This window comes from Kogia breviceps, chromosome 14 (assembly GCF_026419965.1).
Source record: "Kogia breviceps isolate mKogBre1 chromosome 14, mKogBre1 haplotype 1, whole genome shotgun sequence".
Classification (NCBI taxonomy): domain Eukaryota; kingdom Metazoa; phylum Chordata; class Mammalia; order Artiodactyla; family Physeteridae; genus Kogia; species Kogia breviceps.
In genome coordinates this window covers 23,848,463-23,864,979 of record NC_081323.1, presented here as the reverse complement: position 1 = coordinate 23,864,979, position 16,517 = coordinate 23,848,463, and the positions used below count along the sequence as shown (strand labels likewise).

Below are 16,517 nucleotides of genomic sequence, written 5' to 3'. Positions count from 1 at the left end.
GTTTTCACTTTTTGATATAATGAATAATGCTGCTACGAACTTTGTGTACAAGTTTTTGTATGGATATATGTTTTCAATTCTCTTGGGTGATCATAGCTATACTAAAATCCACATTTGGTGGACTTTAACCCCACAGTTCTCAGGACTCCTACACTTTGATTTTCCTCTTTGTGCTAATTCTGGTTTTGGAAACAACATTGCCCTTTTGGAGGCCATGTCATTTAGCAGGAGAATGCCCTGAACTAGAGACATAAAGACTCTAGAGCTAGCTACGGGTGACTGTTATTATTTAAAATAGATTAAATTAAATTAAATTAAAATTCAGTTCCTCCACCACATTTCAAGTGTTCAATAGCTATATGTGGCTTGTGGCTACCATATTGGATAGCTCTACTTTAGAATAATGCTGCTACTAATGTGCTAAGTAACCTCGAGGCCATCACTTCCCATCTGTGCATTAGGTTTCTCATCTGTAAATAAGGGTGGTGACCATCAAAAGCCCTATCCTCCTCTGGCATTCTAAGTGATTTATGATTCAGTCTTTGGTATTTGCCTCCTCCCACCTCCTCCTCCAGCCTTTTTCCCTGTTCAACCAGGAGTACCCAGAGGGAACATTAAGCTGCTAATTGGTCAAGTTATGTTGCTCCCACTCCCTGCTCCCTTGGTGAAAGGGAAAGTGACTTGAGGGTATACTTATATCTAAGTGCTTCACATTTGTGCAGTGCTTTATGGATCGTAGAACACATTATTTCTTAATTTTACAGAATCAAAGAATCTCAAAGTTGGAAGGGCCTTAAAGGTCATCTCAAACTTCACTGAACATGAATCACATGGTTGCTTATAAAATGAAAATTCCAAGGACCCCACTCTGTCAAGAATGATCAAGTAGATGTCAGGGTTTCCCTGGTCCAACCTGCACACTCCTATGCTTCTGGACAGCTCTGACATTTAGAAAAGCTTTCCTTATATTGAACTCTCCCAATTGACCTAGCTCTTCCATTTATAATTACAAAATGCTAGTCTGCTTCTTTCCCATAATTATCCTTCAGGTTCATTCATTCATTCAGCAAGTATTTATTGAGCATCTACTATATACAGGGTTCCTTGCAAGGTATGGGGGCTTCAGCAGTGAACAAGATGAACATGGTCTCTGCCTTCAGGAAGCTTACAGTCTAGTAGGGGAGACAGACAATTAGCAAAAAAAAAAAAAGTAAATAAGTAAATAATAAAATAATTACAGCTTGAGAAAAATGCTATGAAAAAAATAAACAGTTTTGTGATGAAGAATAACAGGAAGGACTAATGCTACTTGAGGTGGTCATGGAAAGCCTCACTAGGAAGTGACAGTTAAACTGAGATCTGAAACATGAGGTAGAGCAAACCATTCGAAGAGTCAAGAAAGATAGAAAAAGAACATGGCATGTTCTGTCGGTCAGACGGCTAATGTGTTTGGAGTCTATTAAGCAGAATGGGACAATGACATAGGATGAGTTGGAAAAGATACAAGGCATAGTAAAAGTTTGGATTTTCTTCTACATGCAATGGAAGCCACTAAAGGGTTTTAAGCAGGAGGTGCTGTGGTCTGTTTTGTGTTTATAATAGGTCATTTTGGTTTATGTATGTATTGGAAGGGGACAAGAGTGAAGCAGAAGACCAGTTTGGGGCCATTGTGGTCATCCAGGCAAGAGATGAAGGTGGCTTCTGCTAGGGTGGAGGCAACAGAGATACAGATATTTGAGACTTAACTATCATGCCTCTCAGTATCTTCTCACCTCCAGGCTAAACAGATCAGTCCAGTCTTCCTCTTATAACAGGTTTGACTACTCTCATTGGGATGTTTCTCCTCTGGGAGACCTAACCCACTAGGTTAGATCCTGCCTTCTGATGCTTCTGTGAAGAACCCAGTTTTCCCCACCTATTTTTTTCCTCAGCTCTTTTCTCCTATCTTGTGCCTTACTTTTCTGCTAGTCTAGGGAACTAAAATCTCCAATCCAATGACTATCCTTCTCATATTAAGAGGAGAGCCCTAGTCTTCCCTGTAGTTAATCAATTATAAGTTTTTCAATGATTTGACCATGAACCTTAAGTACTTACTGTGCCTACTGTGCTTAGAGGAGACAGAAACGAAGAAGAGATGATCCCTGCCCTTCAAGAACCCAGGGTATAAGGGGAAAGATAAGGCCCCAATAAATGCAATACAAGGTAAACCAATAGATCACAAGGAAAGTGAGATAAAGGGACTCAGAAGGAAAAAAGAACTTTCAGCTTTGAGGTAGGTGGGGGAAAAGAGAAACTAGGGAAGACTTCGTGGAAGATGTTACCTTGGAGCACCTGGGGCTGCGGGGTGGACAAGAAGTGCTCTTTTATATGGAGTGGTCAAGGATGACCTCACTAAGAAGCGAACAATTGAGCAATAACTCAAAAATAGGGAATAAGTCATGTGGCTATCTGGGGGAAGAATGCTCAAGTAGAGGGCAAAAGCTCTGAGGCAAAGTGTGCTTGGTGTTTTTGCCAAACAGTGTGGAGGCTGTGTGGCTGGAACAGAGAGAGAGGGAGAGGAAGAGAGAATGGGAGTACTTGAGGACAAAGAGGTAATGAGGGAATAGATCGTGTAGGAACTAGCAGGCCAGTGTGAGGACTTGAATTTTGAGCAGAGGAATGACATGATCTGACTTACCTAATGGTGATTTTGGACTATGATAGTAGAAGTAGATGTGAAGGGAAGTAGTCTAATTCTACATATATTTTGAATCAGTAATGGATTACAGTAAAATTTGGAGAGTATAAGGGTAAGGTAGTTGCAGAAGTTTTCCTGGAAGAAAAATATGAGAAGATTATATACTTTGAGTTGTTCCATACCATATGGCCTCCAGGTGAGAGGGAAGTAGTTGGGTCTACAGCAAGAGTTCCCAATCTGTAGCCCATCAGCTAAATTTCTCATTAACAGTTTTGTTTGACCACAGTGTTTAAAACTTTTAAAAATTAATTGTCATAAAATAGATAACTAACGAGGACCTACTGTATAGCACAGGGAACTCTACAAAGCGCTCTATGGTGACCTAAATGGGAAGGAAATCTAAAAGAGGGGATATATGTATACGTATAACTGATTCACTTTGCTGTACCGAAGAAACTAACACAACATTGTAAAGCAACTATACTCCAATAAAAATTAATTTAAAAAAATTAATTGTCAACACTTAAAAATTTAGAAACAGATTTCAGGCCTCTTTGAAAAACAAATAATTGGCAACATTGAGACCTTACTCCCAGAGGGCAAAGTTAATAGACACTAAGTTTAAGTACTAGATGCCTCTTCTTGCCAGAGCATGTATTCTCCAGTTTTCCAGTCCCTACCTCTCCCTATTGTCCACCCAAAACTAAGTGTCATTGCACATATGCTATTTTCTTTTTTAGATATATTAAAAGGTTTTATTTACTTATGATTCAAATTTTAAAATTATGAAACATTCCAAACATATCATTTTCTACACTTGACACATATTGATATTTCACCTAGCCTTTTTTTTTTTTTTTTTTTTTTTTTTGCGGTACGCGGGCCTCTCGCTGTTGTGGCCTCTTCCGTTGTGGAGCACAGGCTCTGGACGCGCAGGCTCAGCTGCCACGGCTCACGGGCCCAGCTGCTCCGCGGCACGTGGGATCTTCCCGGACAGAGGCACGAACCCGCGTCCCCTACATCGGCAGGCGGACTCTCAACCACTGCGCCACCAGGGAAGCCCTCACCTAGCCTTTTTTAAATTGAAGTTTAATTTACTTACAATATTATATTGGTTTCAGGTGTATAACATAGTGATTCGATAGTTTTATACATTACAAAAATGATCACCACAATAAGTCTAGCTACCATCTGTCACCATAAAAAGTTATAGTATTATTGACTATATTCCCTGTGCTGTACATTACATCCCCAAGACTTTTTTATTTTATAACTGGAAGTTTGTACCTCTTACGGTCCTTTGCCTGTTTCACCCATCCTTCCCCCCTGCCCAGCACCCCCCGGCAACCTTTAGTTTGTTCTCTGTATGTATGAATCTGTTTCTGTTTCCTTATGTTTGTTTATTTTGTTTTTGGAGTCCACATATAAGTGAAATCATGTGGTATTTGTCTTTCTCTGTTTAACTTACTTCATTTAGCATAATACCCTCTAGGTCCATCCATGTTATCACAAATGGAGAGATTTTGTGTTTTTTTCTTCCCAAATATTTTTCCCATTCTGTGGGTTGTCTTTTCACTTTCTTTTTTAAAAATTAATTAAATTAATCTATCTATTTGTTTTTGGCTGCATTGGGTCTTCATTGCTGCGCGCAGGCTTTCTCTAGCTGCGGCGAGAGGGGACTACTCTTCGTTGGGGTGCGCAGACTTCTCATCCGGTGGCTTCTCTTGTTGCGGAGCATGGGCTCTAGGCATGCAAGCTTCAGTAGTTGCAGCACACGGGCTTCAGTAGTTGCGGTGGTGGGCTCAGTATTTGTGGTGCACAGGCTTCAGTAGTTGTGGCTCGCAGGCTCTAGAGTGCAGGCTCAGTAGTCGTGGTGCACAGGCTTAGCTGCTCCGCAGCATGTGGGATCTTCCCCGACCAGGGATCAAACTCGTGTCCCCTGCATTGGCAGGAGGATTCTTAACTACTGCACCACCAGGGAAGCCCCTGAACCCTATTGATTTTTGAGTTTGCAGCTCCCAGTATAGAAGAAAGAGGCCCGGACCCTGAGTCCTAGTCCCTGATCTGCCACAACCTATTGTACAATGTGACCTTGAGCACAGCAAATGGCCTCTTTGGATTTCTTTGGAGTTAGGAGACTAAATTGGATGTTCTTTTTATTTTATTTTTTTAACGTCTTTATTGGAGTATAATTGCTCTACAGTGTTGTGTTAATTTCTGCTGTATAACAAAGTGAATCAGCTATATGTATACATATATCCCCATATCCCCTCCCTCTTGCATCTCCCTCCCACCCTTCCTATCCCACGCCTCTAGGTGGTCACAAAGCAAAAATCTCTTAACATCCAAGAGGGCTGAGACTAGTACTTTGTCCCCTCCCCTCTCCCAACCAGCCAGGGGCCCCAGCTGGGTGTGTATGTCAGAGAAAGAAGACACTGGAAGGAGTAAGGTGCCTATATCAATAATGTATAACTTAAGCCCAGAGCCAGGGAGAGGGAGGTACACTCCGTGTGTGTAACTGGAAGTGGGCTCAAGTAAGCTGTTCTTGTATAGGTTTGTGCTTATATATTCCTGGGCACCTTCTATGTATCAGGCTCTATTCTAAGTGCTAAGGATGTAGCAATGAACAAAACAGACAAGGTCTTTGTTTTCATGGAGTTTATATTCCAGTAAGAGATGCAGATAATATACAAGTGAATAAAATACATGAGATAGGGCTTCCCTGATGGCGCAGTGGTTGAGAATCCACCTGCCGATGCAGGGGACACGGGTTCGTGCCCCGGTCCGGGAAGATCTCACATGCCGCAGAGTGGCTGGGTCCGTGAGCCATGGCCGCTGGGCCTGTGCGTCCGGAGCCTGTGCTCCACAACGGGAGAGGCCACAGCAGTGAGAGGCCCGTGTACCACCAAAAAAAAAAAAAAAAAAAAAAAAATACATGAGATAATTTCAAATCATAGAAAGTTCCATGAAGAAAATGAAACAGAATAATGTGATAGAGTTTCTGGTGGGGCAAGCTGTACACATACGTGGGTACATAAATGTGTGGTACATACATACACTTGCCTAGGTCCATATGCTTATGCTATTTGTGCCTATGTGTGCAAATGAGCAGCTTGTATTTCTACAGTGTTTTTATATTAGTATATATGATTTTATGTATGTGAATGCATACAGGTCAGCTGGTATGCATGGGTGTGTTGTATATGTTGGCATTTAGCTGTAACTAGAGATGTTCTGGTGTGCCACTCGTCAGTGAGCCAGTTTTGGAAATGGCTTTTTCGCATCTGGCCTTCAGGGCCATTTGCCAGCTTCCTCTCTCCCCGTTCCTTCCCACTTTAGATAGCTCTCTGTTCTTGTCCCCTCTCAGCCTTAGGAGGGCTAAGCCAAGGAGAGGATAGTAACTAACTCATCTAGCCAGGAACTGGAAAGAAGCTGATAATCTTCTGTGAAATCTCCAAAGGCCTGGCTTCCCTGCTAGTCGCTTTCCTTCACAGCATGAGGAGAAAGAGTCCTGACTTGAAATCAGAAGACCTGAGGATCTATTCTTGGCTCTGCCACTTATTATTGTGTGACCTGGACCAAGTTACTACGTCTCTCTGAGTTTCAGTTACCTCCTTCATAAGTACTCTGGGTAGTAAGGAAGAGGGAGCAAAATGACCTTTATGGGGGGCTACGTGGTGCTGGAGCCTGAAGGAGGTGGGAAGGCATTCAGAGCAGGGGCAATGGCATGATTAAGAATGTGGACATGGGACTTTGTGTATAAGGGAAGCCAGGTGGAACCTACTTAGAATAAAATTCAGACTTCTTACCATGCTTACAAGGCCCTATGTGATCTGGCTGCTGCCTACCTCTGATTCTTACCCCCCTTCTTGCTCACTATTCTCCAGCCATACTGGCTTCCTTTCTGTTCTTTGAATAGGCCTCAGTGCCTTTCCAAATTTTGATGTTCTCTTTGCCCAGGATACTCTTCCCAAGACCTTACATAGTTGCCTACCTCTCATTACTTGTGTCTTAGCTCAAATATCATCTCTCCAGAGAGTGGCCTTCCCTGACCATCTTACTTAAAGTAGCTATCCTCTAATATTTATGAATATTTAAAATGTACATATCCTTTGACTCAACAATTTCACTTCTACTAATTCATCCTACAGGTATATTTTCAAGTGAGTAAATGACATATTAAAAAAGATATTCACTGAAATAATTATTTGTTAAATATAAATTATGGCATACACAAACAGTGGAACATTATGAAGATGACAAAGAAAATGAAATAGCACTGTAAGTCTTAATGGAAAATAATGTCAAGATATATTGTTAAATTTCAAAAGAAAGTGAGATGATCAAGCTCTGTACTTAAGATTTGTGCAGTTTATTGGATGTGTATTATATTTAATAAAAAACAAGATACAGAGTAGTGTGTATTGTATGCCATCATTTGTATAGAAAAAAAGAGAATACATAAACATAAATGCATGTATATATGCTTGTCTAATAGGCCTGTCCTATCGTTGAAGCAGCTCTTTCCCACCTCCCCATTCCGTGCTTGGTTGGGGACTGTGAAGTACTTATTTCTCTTCTGAACAGCATTAAAAGTCAGTTTTTAAAATTCATTTTTAAAATTTCCATCTTCAACAATATCCTAAGGACCTTATGAAAGATGCTAATGGTGTAGCCTTCTTCCAAAGTGATTTCTTGGTTACTCCCCACTAGTTCAGTTGCCCTATACCCTTCATCTTATTAGGAGTGGCCTTGTCTGCATACTGACTATTTCTGGAAAGTTACACAACATAGTAGTTACAATGGTTGCCAGGAGGCAGGGTGATTGGAGGGTAGGGGTGGGAGGGACACTTCTCATTACGTATCTTTTTATGCAGTACCATTTGTATGTATTACTTATTTTAAAATCATAAAATTGAAAAATAATACTGAGGGGAATATTCTTAGAGTTAAATCTTTGCATACAGTCTGAAAGTTCCTTAAGATGTCTTTTTGAAAATTATTTCTCAGTCATTATTATGTCATTCTTTATATCCTTCATAATGCTTATCATAATCTGAAATTATATTGGTTATATTTTTTACTTGTATATTACCTGCACTATCATTGGAATATAAGCTCCATGTTGTCAGGAATCTTGCTTATCTTGTTCATCAGTGCCTTCTTCTATACATATGTATAGCACATAGGAGTTGAATAAGCAAATGAATAAATGAAAGAATGACTGAAAGAAACCAGGCTGAAGCCTAGACAAGAGTAGGAGGCAAGGCTGAGGAGGTAGAAATCAGCTGATAGAGGGCAGTGAGTCTTAACTTTAAATGTGCATCAGAATTACCTACTGATTCTTTTTAAAAAAATTCTTATTGGAGTATAGTTGATTTACAATGTTGTGTTAGTTTCAGGTGTACAGCAAAGTGAATCTGTTATACATATACATATAGCCACTCTTTTTTAGATTCTTTTCCCATGTAAGCCATTAGAGTACTGAGTAGAGTTCCCTGTGCTATACAGCAGGTCCTTATTAGTTATTTATTTTATATATAACCTACTGATTATTTATACCAGCTTGTAGTAAAGAAGCAGATTCTTGGACGTTGTGATTGTGATTCTAAGTCTGGGCTCAGGAATCTGCATTTTAACAAGTTCCCTAGGTGACTTGGGTACAAGTGATCTGGAGACCCCACTTGAGTAACACCAGTGCAGTGTTGACATCACTTTCAGGAAGAATCACATCCATGATATAACTTCTCCTTAATACATGCCTAGGATGGAAGAGAGAAAACCATCATCCCATTTTATCAAATTAAATGAGGTTCAGAGATGGCAGTGCATTTTCCTGTGACACACAGCTTGTAAATAAAGTATACCTTGTAAAGCCCATGTATCTGACCAGTCAGCTCAAGGTGTGGTGGCAGATGGCTCACCCTCACAGGACATTCCCAGGCCTTGGTGTTACTGAATGGATTTTATGACTGTTCCTATTTTTTTGTTTGGGAAGAGGTCATACTCCCTAATGACTGGCTCTTTCTGATGTATCTCAGGGAGGGCAATGAGCCAGAGGAGACCACCCAGATCACATACCGTGAGCTTCTGGTTCAAGTGTGTCATTTCAGCAATGTTCTCCGAAAACAGGGTGAGTGTGGGGATATGGGGAAAGGACTGAAAAGCCCAACCTTGGGGTATCTGAGGACTTGGGGGAAGTAGACAAGGAATAGAAGGAATCTGGTAACAGAGGAACCGAAAAGGTGAGCTGTGGGGGCGGGGGTGTGGCAGTGGGTAACTGGATGAGAGGGAGCACGTAGCAGCAGGTGGGGTCCACCATGGTCCCTGGTCTGTGTCCTTCACCTGCAGGCATTTGCAAGGGTGACCGAGTGGCCATCTACATGCCCATGATACCGGAGCTCGTGGTGGCCATGCTGGCGTGTGCCCGCCTTGGGGCTCTGCACTCCATTGTGGTAGGAATTTGGGCTGGAAAAAGGGGCCTGGTGGGGGATAGGGCTCAGGAGATGTAGGTTGGGCCTGGATGATGGAGGGTCTTAAGAACCAGACTAAGGAGTTTAGAATGTCATAGGTTCCTTATCAGTTATCCAGTTTCTTCTATGACCTTGGCTTAGAGACCCTGAAGGTTTTATAAGTGACTCCTTTCCTTGTTCACTCGATCCCTGGGTCGCCCTCTCCTTCAGTCTTTCTTCCCTTCCCTAGTTTGCGGGCTTCTCTTCAGAGTCTCTTTGTGAACGGATCCTGGATTCCAGCTGCAGCCTTCTCATCACTACAGGTGACTACTTCTCTCACCCCTTCTCCAAAACCCCCACCCAAAGTCTTGGTCTTCAGTCAGCTAGTTGGTATTTGGGACTGCTCGGCATAAAGGGTAGGGGCAGCCTACCCTTCGTCTCCTGGTTCCACCTCAGCCTACCCTCTGTCAGCTCAAATCAGCTGGAAGAGCCAGAGACAAGAGGCCTACCCAGGAGGACTGTGGACATTGTGCTCACTAGGGATAAAGGGCTAGGAGTGTGGTGCCTTCCTAAGGCTTGGAATGTCTGTTGCTCCCCAAAGATGCCTTCTACAGGGGGGAAAAGCTTGTGAACCTGAAGGAGCTGGCTGACGAGGCCCTGGAGAAGTGTCGGGAGAAGTAAGTGTGTTTGGTCTGCTGGCTACTGCTCTGAGTTGACTGGGCATTTCCCCAGTGCCAGGTCCCCTTTGTCCTTCCTACCCTAGGATGGATGTGGGTGGGTCTTGCCAAATTCTCTTTTGAGCTAACTAGCCCACCACTTCAGGCTTTTCTTTCCTCTAGGGGTTTCCCAGTGAGATGCTGCATTGTGGTCAAGCACCTGGGGCGGGCAGAACTGGGCACAGGTGACTCTCCCAGCCAGTCCCCCCCGATTAAGAGGCCATGCCCAGATGTGCAGGTGAGTCTGGTACTTCTATGCCCTCCTCTGGGCTCAAAGTGGCTCCCTCTTCCTGCCCAGGAAGTTCCTGATGTCCTTCTTTGTTTCCTCATCATAATGCTGAGGATCTGGGAGCAATCCTAGGAATGGCTCCTCTGGCAGGGCTGGCTGGGAGCTGGGGGACTTTGACCTTGGATGTAGGTAGAGAGCCCCTTGTACCTTGGGAACTTAGCATGAGAGATTGTGAGGAAGACTCCTGTGCTCGTTGGGGTATTCTAATAGGCACAAGGGACGTTCAGAGCTTGGGCTTGGGTTAGAAATGGGCTGACTTGGGTGACTATCTGTAGTCATCTTGATTACTGGGCTGTGGTTTGGGGTGGACTACCTGTGTGGTCCCACCATGGAAGGACCAGGATCTGCCCCTCAAGATATGGCCCTCATTAGCTTTGGATACATGCTTCTGATGGAAAAGCCCAGTGGTGGCCTCCAGGTCTAAGGGGCATGAAGGATGAAAGCTTCAGGGTCCTGAAGGACAGAGGTTCCTGAGACTCTGTGACTTGAGGGGCTCCGAGCGGTCTTAGGGCTAGAGAGACTTCAGTCTAGTCTAGGAAGATTGGAGACCCCTGTCTGCATTAGGGGTTCTGAGTGTATAGGGGCTGTGAAGAGGGTCAGGAAAATGGAGGCTGGGAGGACCAGTGAGAGAGGGGCCTGAGGGAAAAGAGGCAGCCAGAGGTTTGGGGCACAGTGACCTTTCCCTCCCACTCCCCTATCCTCGGACCCTGCTTACCACCCTTTCCATGGGCTCTTAACAGGGTAAGCTGAAAGAGAAACCCAAGCGCATCTGGCCCCAGGTACCCACCTCTGCACTGCCTTGGGCACTGCTTCCCTACATGCTTGTTTGTGTGTCCATCTGCTCTTTGCCTGTTTGTCCCATTGAGGTGGCTGCAAGACCTAACCCCCTTCTCTCTGCTCCTAGGTCCTTTGCCATCTAAATCACTCTGAAGGGTCATGAAACCAAATGCTTGTTGCTACCTCTCTGAATTGGCATAGAGCATGGATCTCAGAGAGGTAGCAACAGACATTCCATTTCACTCCTCCTGCTTAGGACCACTGTGGGATAGAGGACAAAGTAAACTTGTGAGAAAGTTTTTACTGTGCACTTAGCTGAGGCAGAACCAGGAGAGACAGGAGGAGGAACAGGTAGAGGAGGTACAGACCTTGACCTTGGGAATTCACCATCAAGTTGGGCAGTTAGATGTGTATTACAAATGAAAACCTAAGTTTTACATAGGGCAGCAGAGAAGAAGGTTCCTAACTATATTTATAAACTACTTTGGGATTTATAAACTCTTATATAATTAAATGCTAAATTGAACAAAAGTTACATTGTAGGTGGTTCTAAGAAGGGAGATCTCTAAGTGGGAACTCAAAGCCAATTAGTATAGGGGAGAGACTGGGCTTGGAGTCCAGAGACCAATTTTTAGCTGTTTGACCTTGAATGAGTCACCTCTTCTCTCTGGGCTTCAATCCCCTTATCAGTAATGGAGAGATGAGAGTATATGCTTTAAAGGAACCCGCTTCCCATACTAAAACAAAACATAAAAGCCACTATTCTTCTGAGTTTTACCATCCTCCTAGGGTGTCTTACTCTAAATCTGCTATGATCTACCTCTTAGGCTAATGGTAAATATAATCCCCCTTTTCTCTATTCTCATTAGCATGGTGGAGACAGATCTGATTCCCAGGAGACAATGCTTTCATCTTAAAACTCAGGCAGGGATCTAAGACTTTTCTCTTGAAAAAGGAAACAAACTTAGTGGTTAGAGTATAGGATCTGGAGCCAGACTACTTGGGTTCAAATCTTGGCTCTGTCACCTGCTGTTGTGGGAACTTGGGCAAGTTACTTAGGCTCCCTTGCTTCAGTGTCCCCGTCTCTAAAATAAGGATAAAACTGTAGCTACCTGATAGGGTTTTGTCAATGTATGTAAGGTGTTTGGCACATAGTAACTACTCCATAAATGTTAGCTTTTATCATTTCTAATATAGCAGACAGGCTGGCATTTCTAAAAGGGAATCTAGAAAAGAAACAGACTCTTATAATTCTTAATACCAGAGACCCTCAGGTCACAGGCTCCTGGATTTTTGTTTCTTGAAGGTGAAAATAGCCAGTTACCAAAAAACCAAAGACCATAAAAATTGGCTTACAAAGTCCAGGTCTGAGGACTGCAGTCAAAGCTGCAGAAATCTTGGCAGAGCTCCAAACCCCTTCATCCTTAAGCAATCTTCAAGGGAGGGCCTGGTACAGTTGGCAGGTACCTTCCTCAACCATGTTAACTATGAACTTCTTCATATTTTTCTCTCACACCTGGCAGCTGCCCTCCCTAAGGCTATTCTGGTCCAATAACAAAGGCCAACTCCTTGATTCTTATATCAGAAAATTCACACCTTTTCCTGGTTCAAAGCACTGGGCCCTCATAAGTATACACGTAATTCACAACCAACATTTGTGCCACTAATTGAGCTCACCCTGCTTCCTGGTGCCGGCTATCAGCTCCACACCTGGAGTACCCACCCCACCCCTTCTTACCCACACCCACAAAAGAAACAGTTTTACAAGATTACAAGAGTCCCCTCACTGCCACAGTGTAACTATGCTTTGCTCTTACTTGTACCTAGTGCCTTTTCTATGACAATTCATACCAGCACTGTAGACCAGCGCCGTTTGCCCAAGCACTCTTGATGCACTTCTGCTTAAATACATTAATGTCCTCATCTCAAGCAGATCATTTGGTGGGAAAAAAATTATCCATGTGACAATGTATGTGTAGACCCATATGGCTATTCCAGTAAAAAAATAGGGTGTATTTTTGTGTTTTCTAGCTGTGGGCAGCTTCTCTCTCTTCTTTCTTTTTCTTCTTAATGGTGCCTCTCTTGGCCTGGACTTGTGATTCTTATGATGCTTATGTGCCAGAAGCTTCAAATTCCCCAGAGTAAGGGGCAGATAGTACAGAGAGAGTGTAATTTTATAATTTATCAAGGTATGTGTTGTCTAAAACTTTGGGGTTTTAAAATATGGACACAGTGAATTACCATAGAGCCATATACTGGGAGTAGGGTGTTTCTCTTACACTATCATGTCTACCTGCCAGCCAGGGCCACAGAATAAGCTAATGAATATGAAAGAGTTTCGTGACAGCTGAAGCAAACCCCCAGTAGTTCCCATCATCACATTCTTATTTCACCTCCCAGAGGAGTTCAGCGGAACTGAAATAACTTCTCACCTTCATGACTTGCATCAGTCTTCACTACCCCCCAGGACAATCCAAGGCTTCATGTTTACTAGGTAATATGGTTCTCTTCTGATGTTCCCCAAATCCTGTGACTATCAGGGCAAGAATGACTATCCTCATTTTAAAAATGAGTGACTTGAGGTAGAGTGGCTTACCCAAGGTCATATACAGCTAAGAAGTGGCAGAACTGGGAATCTAAATCCAGTGCAACTTTTGGACAAATTCAGGGAACACTTCACTCAGGAAAGAGTAGACTCAGAAGACCGGTTTTTCAAACAGGTGATATAACTGGGAAAGTAAAGCAGTTTCAAGGAGAATTTAGAAAAATGTCAGGATGACAGATCCAGAAGTAGTTGTCAAACACACTCCAGTATGGGGGGACATCCCTCTACTGGGAGAAATTCACCTTGGTCCTTTTCCACCAACTTAAAACAAGGTTTCCTGCTGAATGGAACCTCAGCAAGTGTCTTTATGAGAAACCCATTGGTACCAGTGGTGTAAAGGCAGGGGCAGGGTTGGGGTAGGAACCTCCAGATGTGGATGATGTCTAGACATGCAGAAAAAGATGCGTGGACTAAGATCTGTTGACTTCTTTTGCTACTAACTAATGGGGCCAGGTACCCGCCTTACCTGTGGCTCTGACTAATTCTGCATTTCTGAATTGTGTGGTGTCCACATTCCTGCTGATGAGCCACTAGTCCCATAAGTACATACGTATGTATGTAGGCTTGTGTGTGCATATTCACTCATCCAACAAAATTTACTGAGTGCCTTTTGAGTTCTAGGCATTTTACTAGGTGTTGGGGATTTGGTGGGAGGGGTGGGAAAGATAGACATGCCATTGCACTCATAGAGGTTACTATCTACTTGGGGAGACAGAAATCAAGCAAAATAAAATAACAGCTAAATAAAATAACTGGAAATATGTGCTGTGTGGGAAAGAAATAAGGTGCTGTGATCAAGAATAATAGCAGGGGTGGGAATTCCCTGGTGGTCCAGTGGTTAAGACTCCACGCTTTCAGTGCTAAGGGCCGGGGTTCCAGGGAACTAAGATCCCACAGGCTGCACTGCGTGGTGGGAAAAAAAAAAAAAAAGAATAATAGCAGGGGTGAGGGTATGGATGGGAACCTAACAGATACTGTTCAAGGAAAGTCCTTCCAAGAAGGTGACATTTAAGCTAGGAATTGAAGAATGAGAAAGGACCAACTGAGGGGCCTTCCTTAGCCTGAGGCCGGGTGAGAGTAGCTCTGAAGCAGGGTGTTGGAAGTACCAAAGAAGCCTCCTGTTCCGCTTCTATTCTCTTTGCCCAATTCCACCCTTGCAGGGCTCTTCCTCCCTCCCTGGACCCCCATCTGCCAGTCCCACCCTGGCCCCTCCAGGTGCTAGGTAGGGGTGTCTTTTGCCCCCAGCTTGAGCTGTTTACAGTTCCTCCCTGCCCATTCCTGTCTTCTTCCCCCTGCAGATCTCCTGGAATGAAGGGGTTGACATGTGGTGGCATGAACTCATGCAAGAGGCAGGGGATGAGTGTGAGCCTGAGTGGTGTGATGCTGAAGACCCACTCTTCATCCTATATACCAGTGGCTCCACAGGCAAACCCAAGGCAAGTGTGTGTGTGTGTGTGTGTGTGTGTGTGTGTGTGTGTACACATGCACTGTGTAGGGGTGAGAAGTGAGTTTCTGAGGAAGCATGTAATGACATGAATTTTACTGTACAACCCTGAGTTTCAGAAATGTCATGTTAGGGACTTCCCTGGTGGTCCAGTGGTAAAGAATTCGCCTTACAATGGAGGGTACGCGGGTTCGAACTAAGATCCCACATGCCACGGGGCAACTAAGACCGTGTGCCACAACTACTGAGCTCGCGTGCCTCAACTAGAGCCCTCGTGCCGCAACCTACAGAGCCCACGTGCTCTGGAACCCATGCACCACAGCTAGACAGAAGCCCGCATGCCACAATGAAAGATCCTGCATGCCTCAGTGAAGATCCCACATGTCGCAACTAAGACCAGATGCAGACAGAAAGTAAATAAAATAAATAAATAAATAAATAATAAATCTTAAAAAAAAAAAAAAAGAAATGGCATGTTACCTTTTCTAAATCAAATTGACATAAATCCTCAATCACTGATGATGAGGCCCAGGGTGAGACATTCAGGGTGGGAGCTTTCATGGTGCCCAGAAAAGAAGGAAAGGATCAATCCATGTGGCTGACATCTGTGTTCCCTGCCCATACCCACGTGGTTTGGTTGAGGAAGAGGCCCAGAGTCGGCACAGGGATCACCCTTGGCCTTCTAGACTACAGCTCTTAGAGCTCAGCCCCTTCCACTTGCCACACAGTTAACATCTAGTACCTCCCAGGGCACAGTGTGGGAGCTGGAAACACTTAAAACTCTGACTTGTCCGTTGACTTGAAAGATATGTCACTCTACCTTCCACTCACCCATCCATAAATTATTCTCTCCACATGCTTTGGATATTCCTCAGTGGACCTTTAGAGACACAATTTGGGCCTCTCTTTCCTAGGGAGGGTGTATTGATGGAGTAAGCAAAGAAGATTATCTTTTTTTTCTCCACTCTCACTGTATTAACATATAATTGAGTGTGTGTGCACAAACACATAATAGAGACACTATTAGATGTGAGTGTACTAGAACTGTTCATGTATGTGAGAGTAATGTGGGTGGTTCAGAAATACCATCTTAGGGTGTGGGTGTGAATGATGGACTGACTATAAATACATGTGGGGTGTGAGATGGGAACATGCAAAGAGGGTGGAAGAGAGATGGATGCTATGAAAGGGATGCTGTCAGGACCAGAATCCCTGAGGAGGCTTTTACTCTAGTTCTGTCCAGCCTATTTGGTAGTCAGTGGGGGTGAGCCCAAGGCCCCAACCTGAGGCTCTGTTTTCTCCCCAGGGTGTGGTACACACAGTTGGGGGCTACATGCTCTATGTGGCCACAACCTTCAAGTATGTGTTTGACTTCCATGCGGAGGATGTGTTCTGGTGCACAGCAGACATTGGCTGGATCACTGGCCATTCCTATGTCACCTATGGGCCACTGGCCAACGGTGCCACCAGTGTTTTGGTAAGAAGGGTGCTGGGACTCAGGGCTACTTGGTTTGTTTAGGGGATGGACAAGATGATCCTGGGTGACAACCTCCCAAA

General features: G+C 43.8%; 2 protein-coding genes across 5 annotated transcripts in view; one reads left to right on the top strand and one right to left on the bottom strand.

The window, feature by feature from the left end:
* ACSS2 (acyl-CoA synthetase short chain family member 2) overlaps positions 1-16,517 on the top strand; it is a 74,113-nt gene that overhangs the window by 23,469 nt on the left and 34,127 nt on the right. For 2 of the 4 annotated variants that reach the window (XM_067013260.1, XM_059039121.2), the window contains exons 3-10: positions 8,719-8,810; positions 9,029-9,132; positions 9,380-9,452; positions 9,731-9,806; positions 9,969-10,083; positions 10,875-10,913; positions 14,815-14,952; positions 16,267-16,437. In XM_067013260.1, coding sequence (XP_066869361.1) covers positions 8,719-8,810; positions 9,029-9,132; positions 9,380-9,452; positions 9,731-9,806; positions 9,969-10,083; positions 10,875-10,913; positions 14,815-14,952; positions 16,267-16,437 — 808 coding nt within the window. The remainder of the gene's footprint in view (positions 1-8,718; positions 8,811-9,028; positions 9,133-9,379; positions 9,453-9,730; positions 9,807-9,968; positions 10,084-10,874; positions 10,914-14,814; positions 14,953-16,266; positions 16,438-16,517) is intronic. The other 2 variants (XM_059039122.2, XM_067013261.1) reach the window with 2 other exon arrangements.
* The window catches only part of GSS (glutathione synthetase), a 46,731-nt gene continuing 38,529 nt past the window's right edge, over positions 8,316-16,517 (bottom strand). The window contains exon 13 of the mRNA XM_059039061.2: positions 8,316-8,439. Within this exon, the coding sequence (XP_058895044.1) occupies positions 8,325-8,439 (115 nt within the window). The 3' untranslated portion in view covers positions 8,316-8,324. The remainder of the gene's footprint in view (positions 8,440-16,517) is intronic.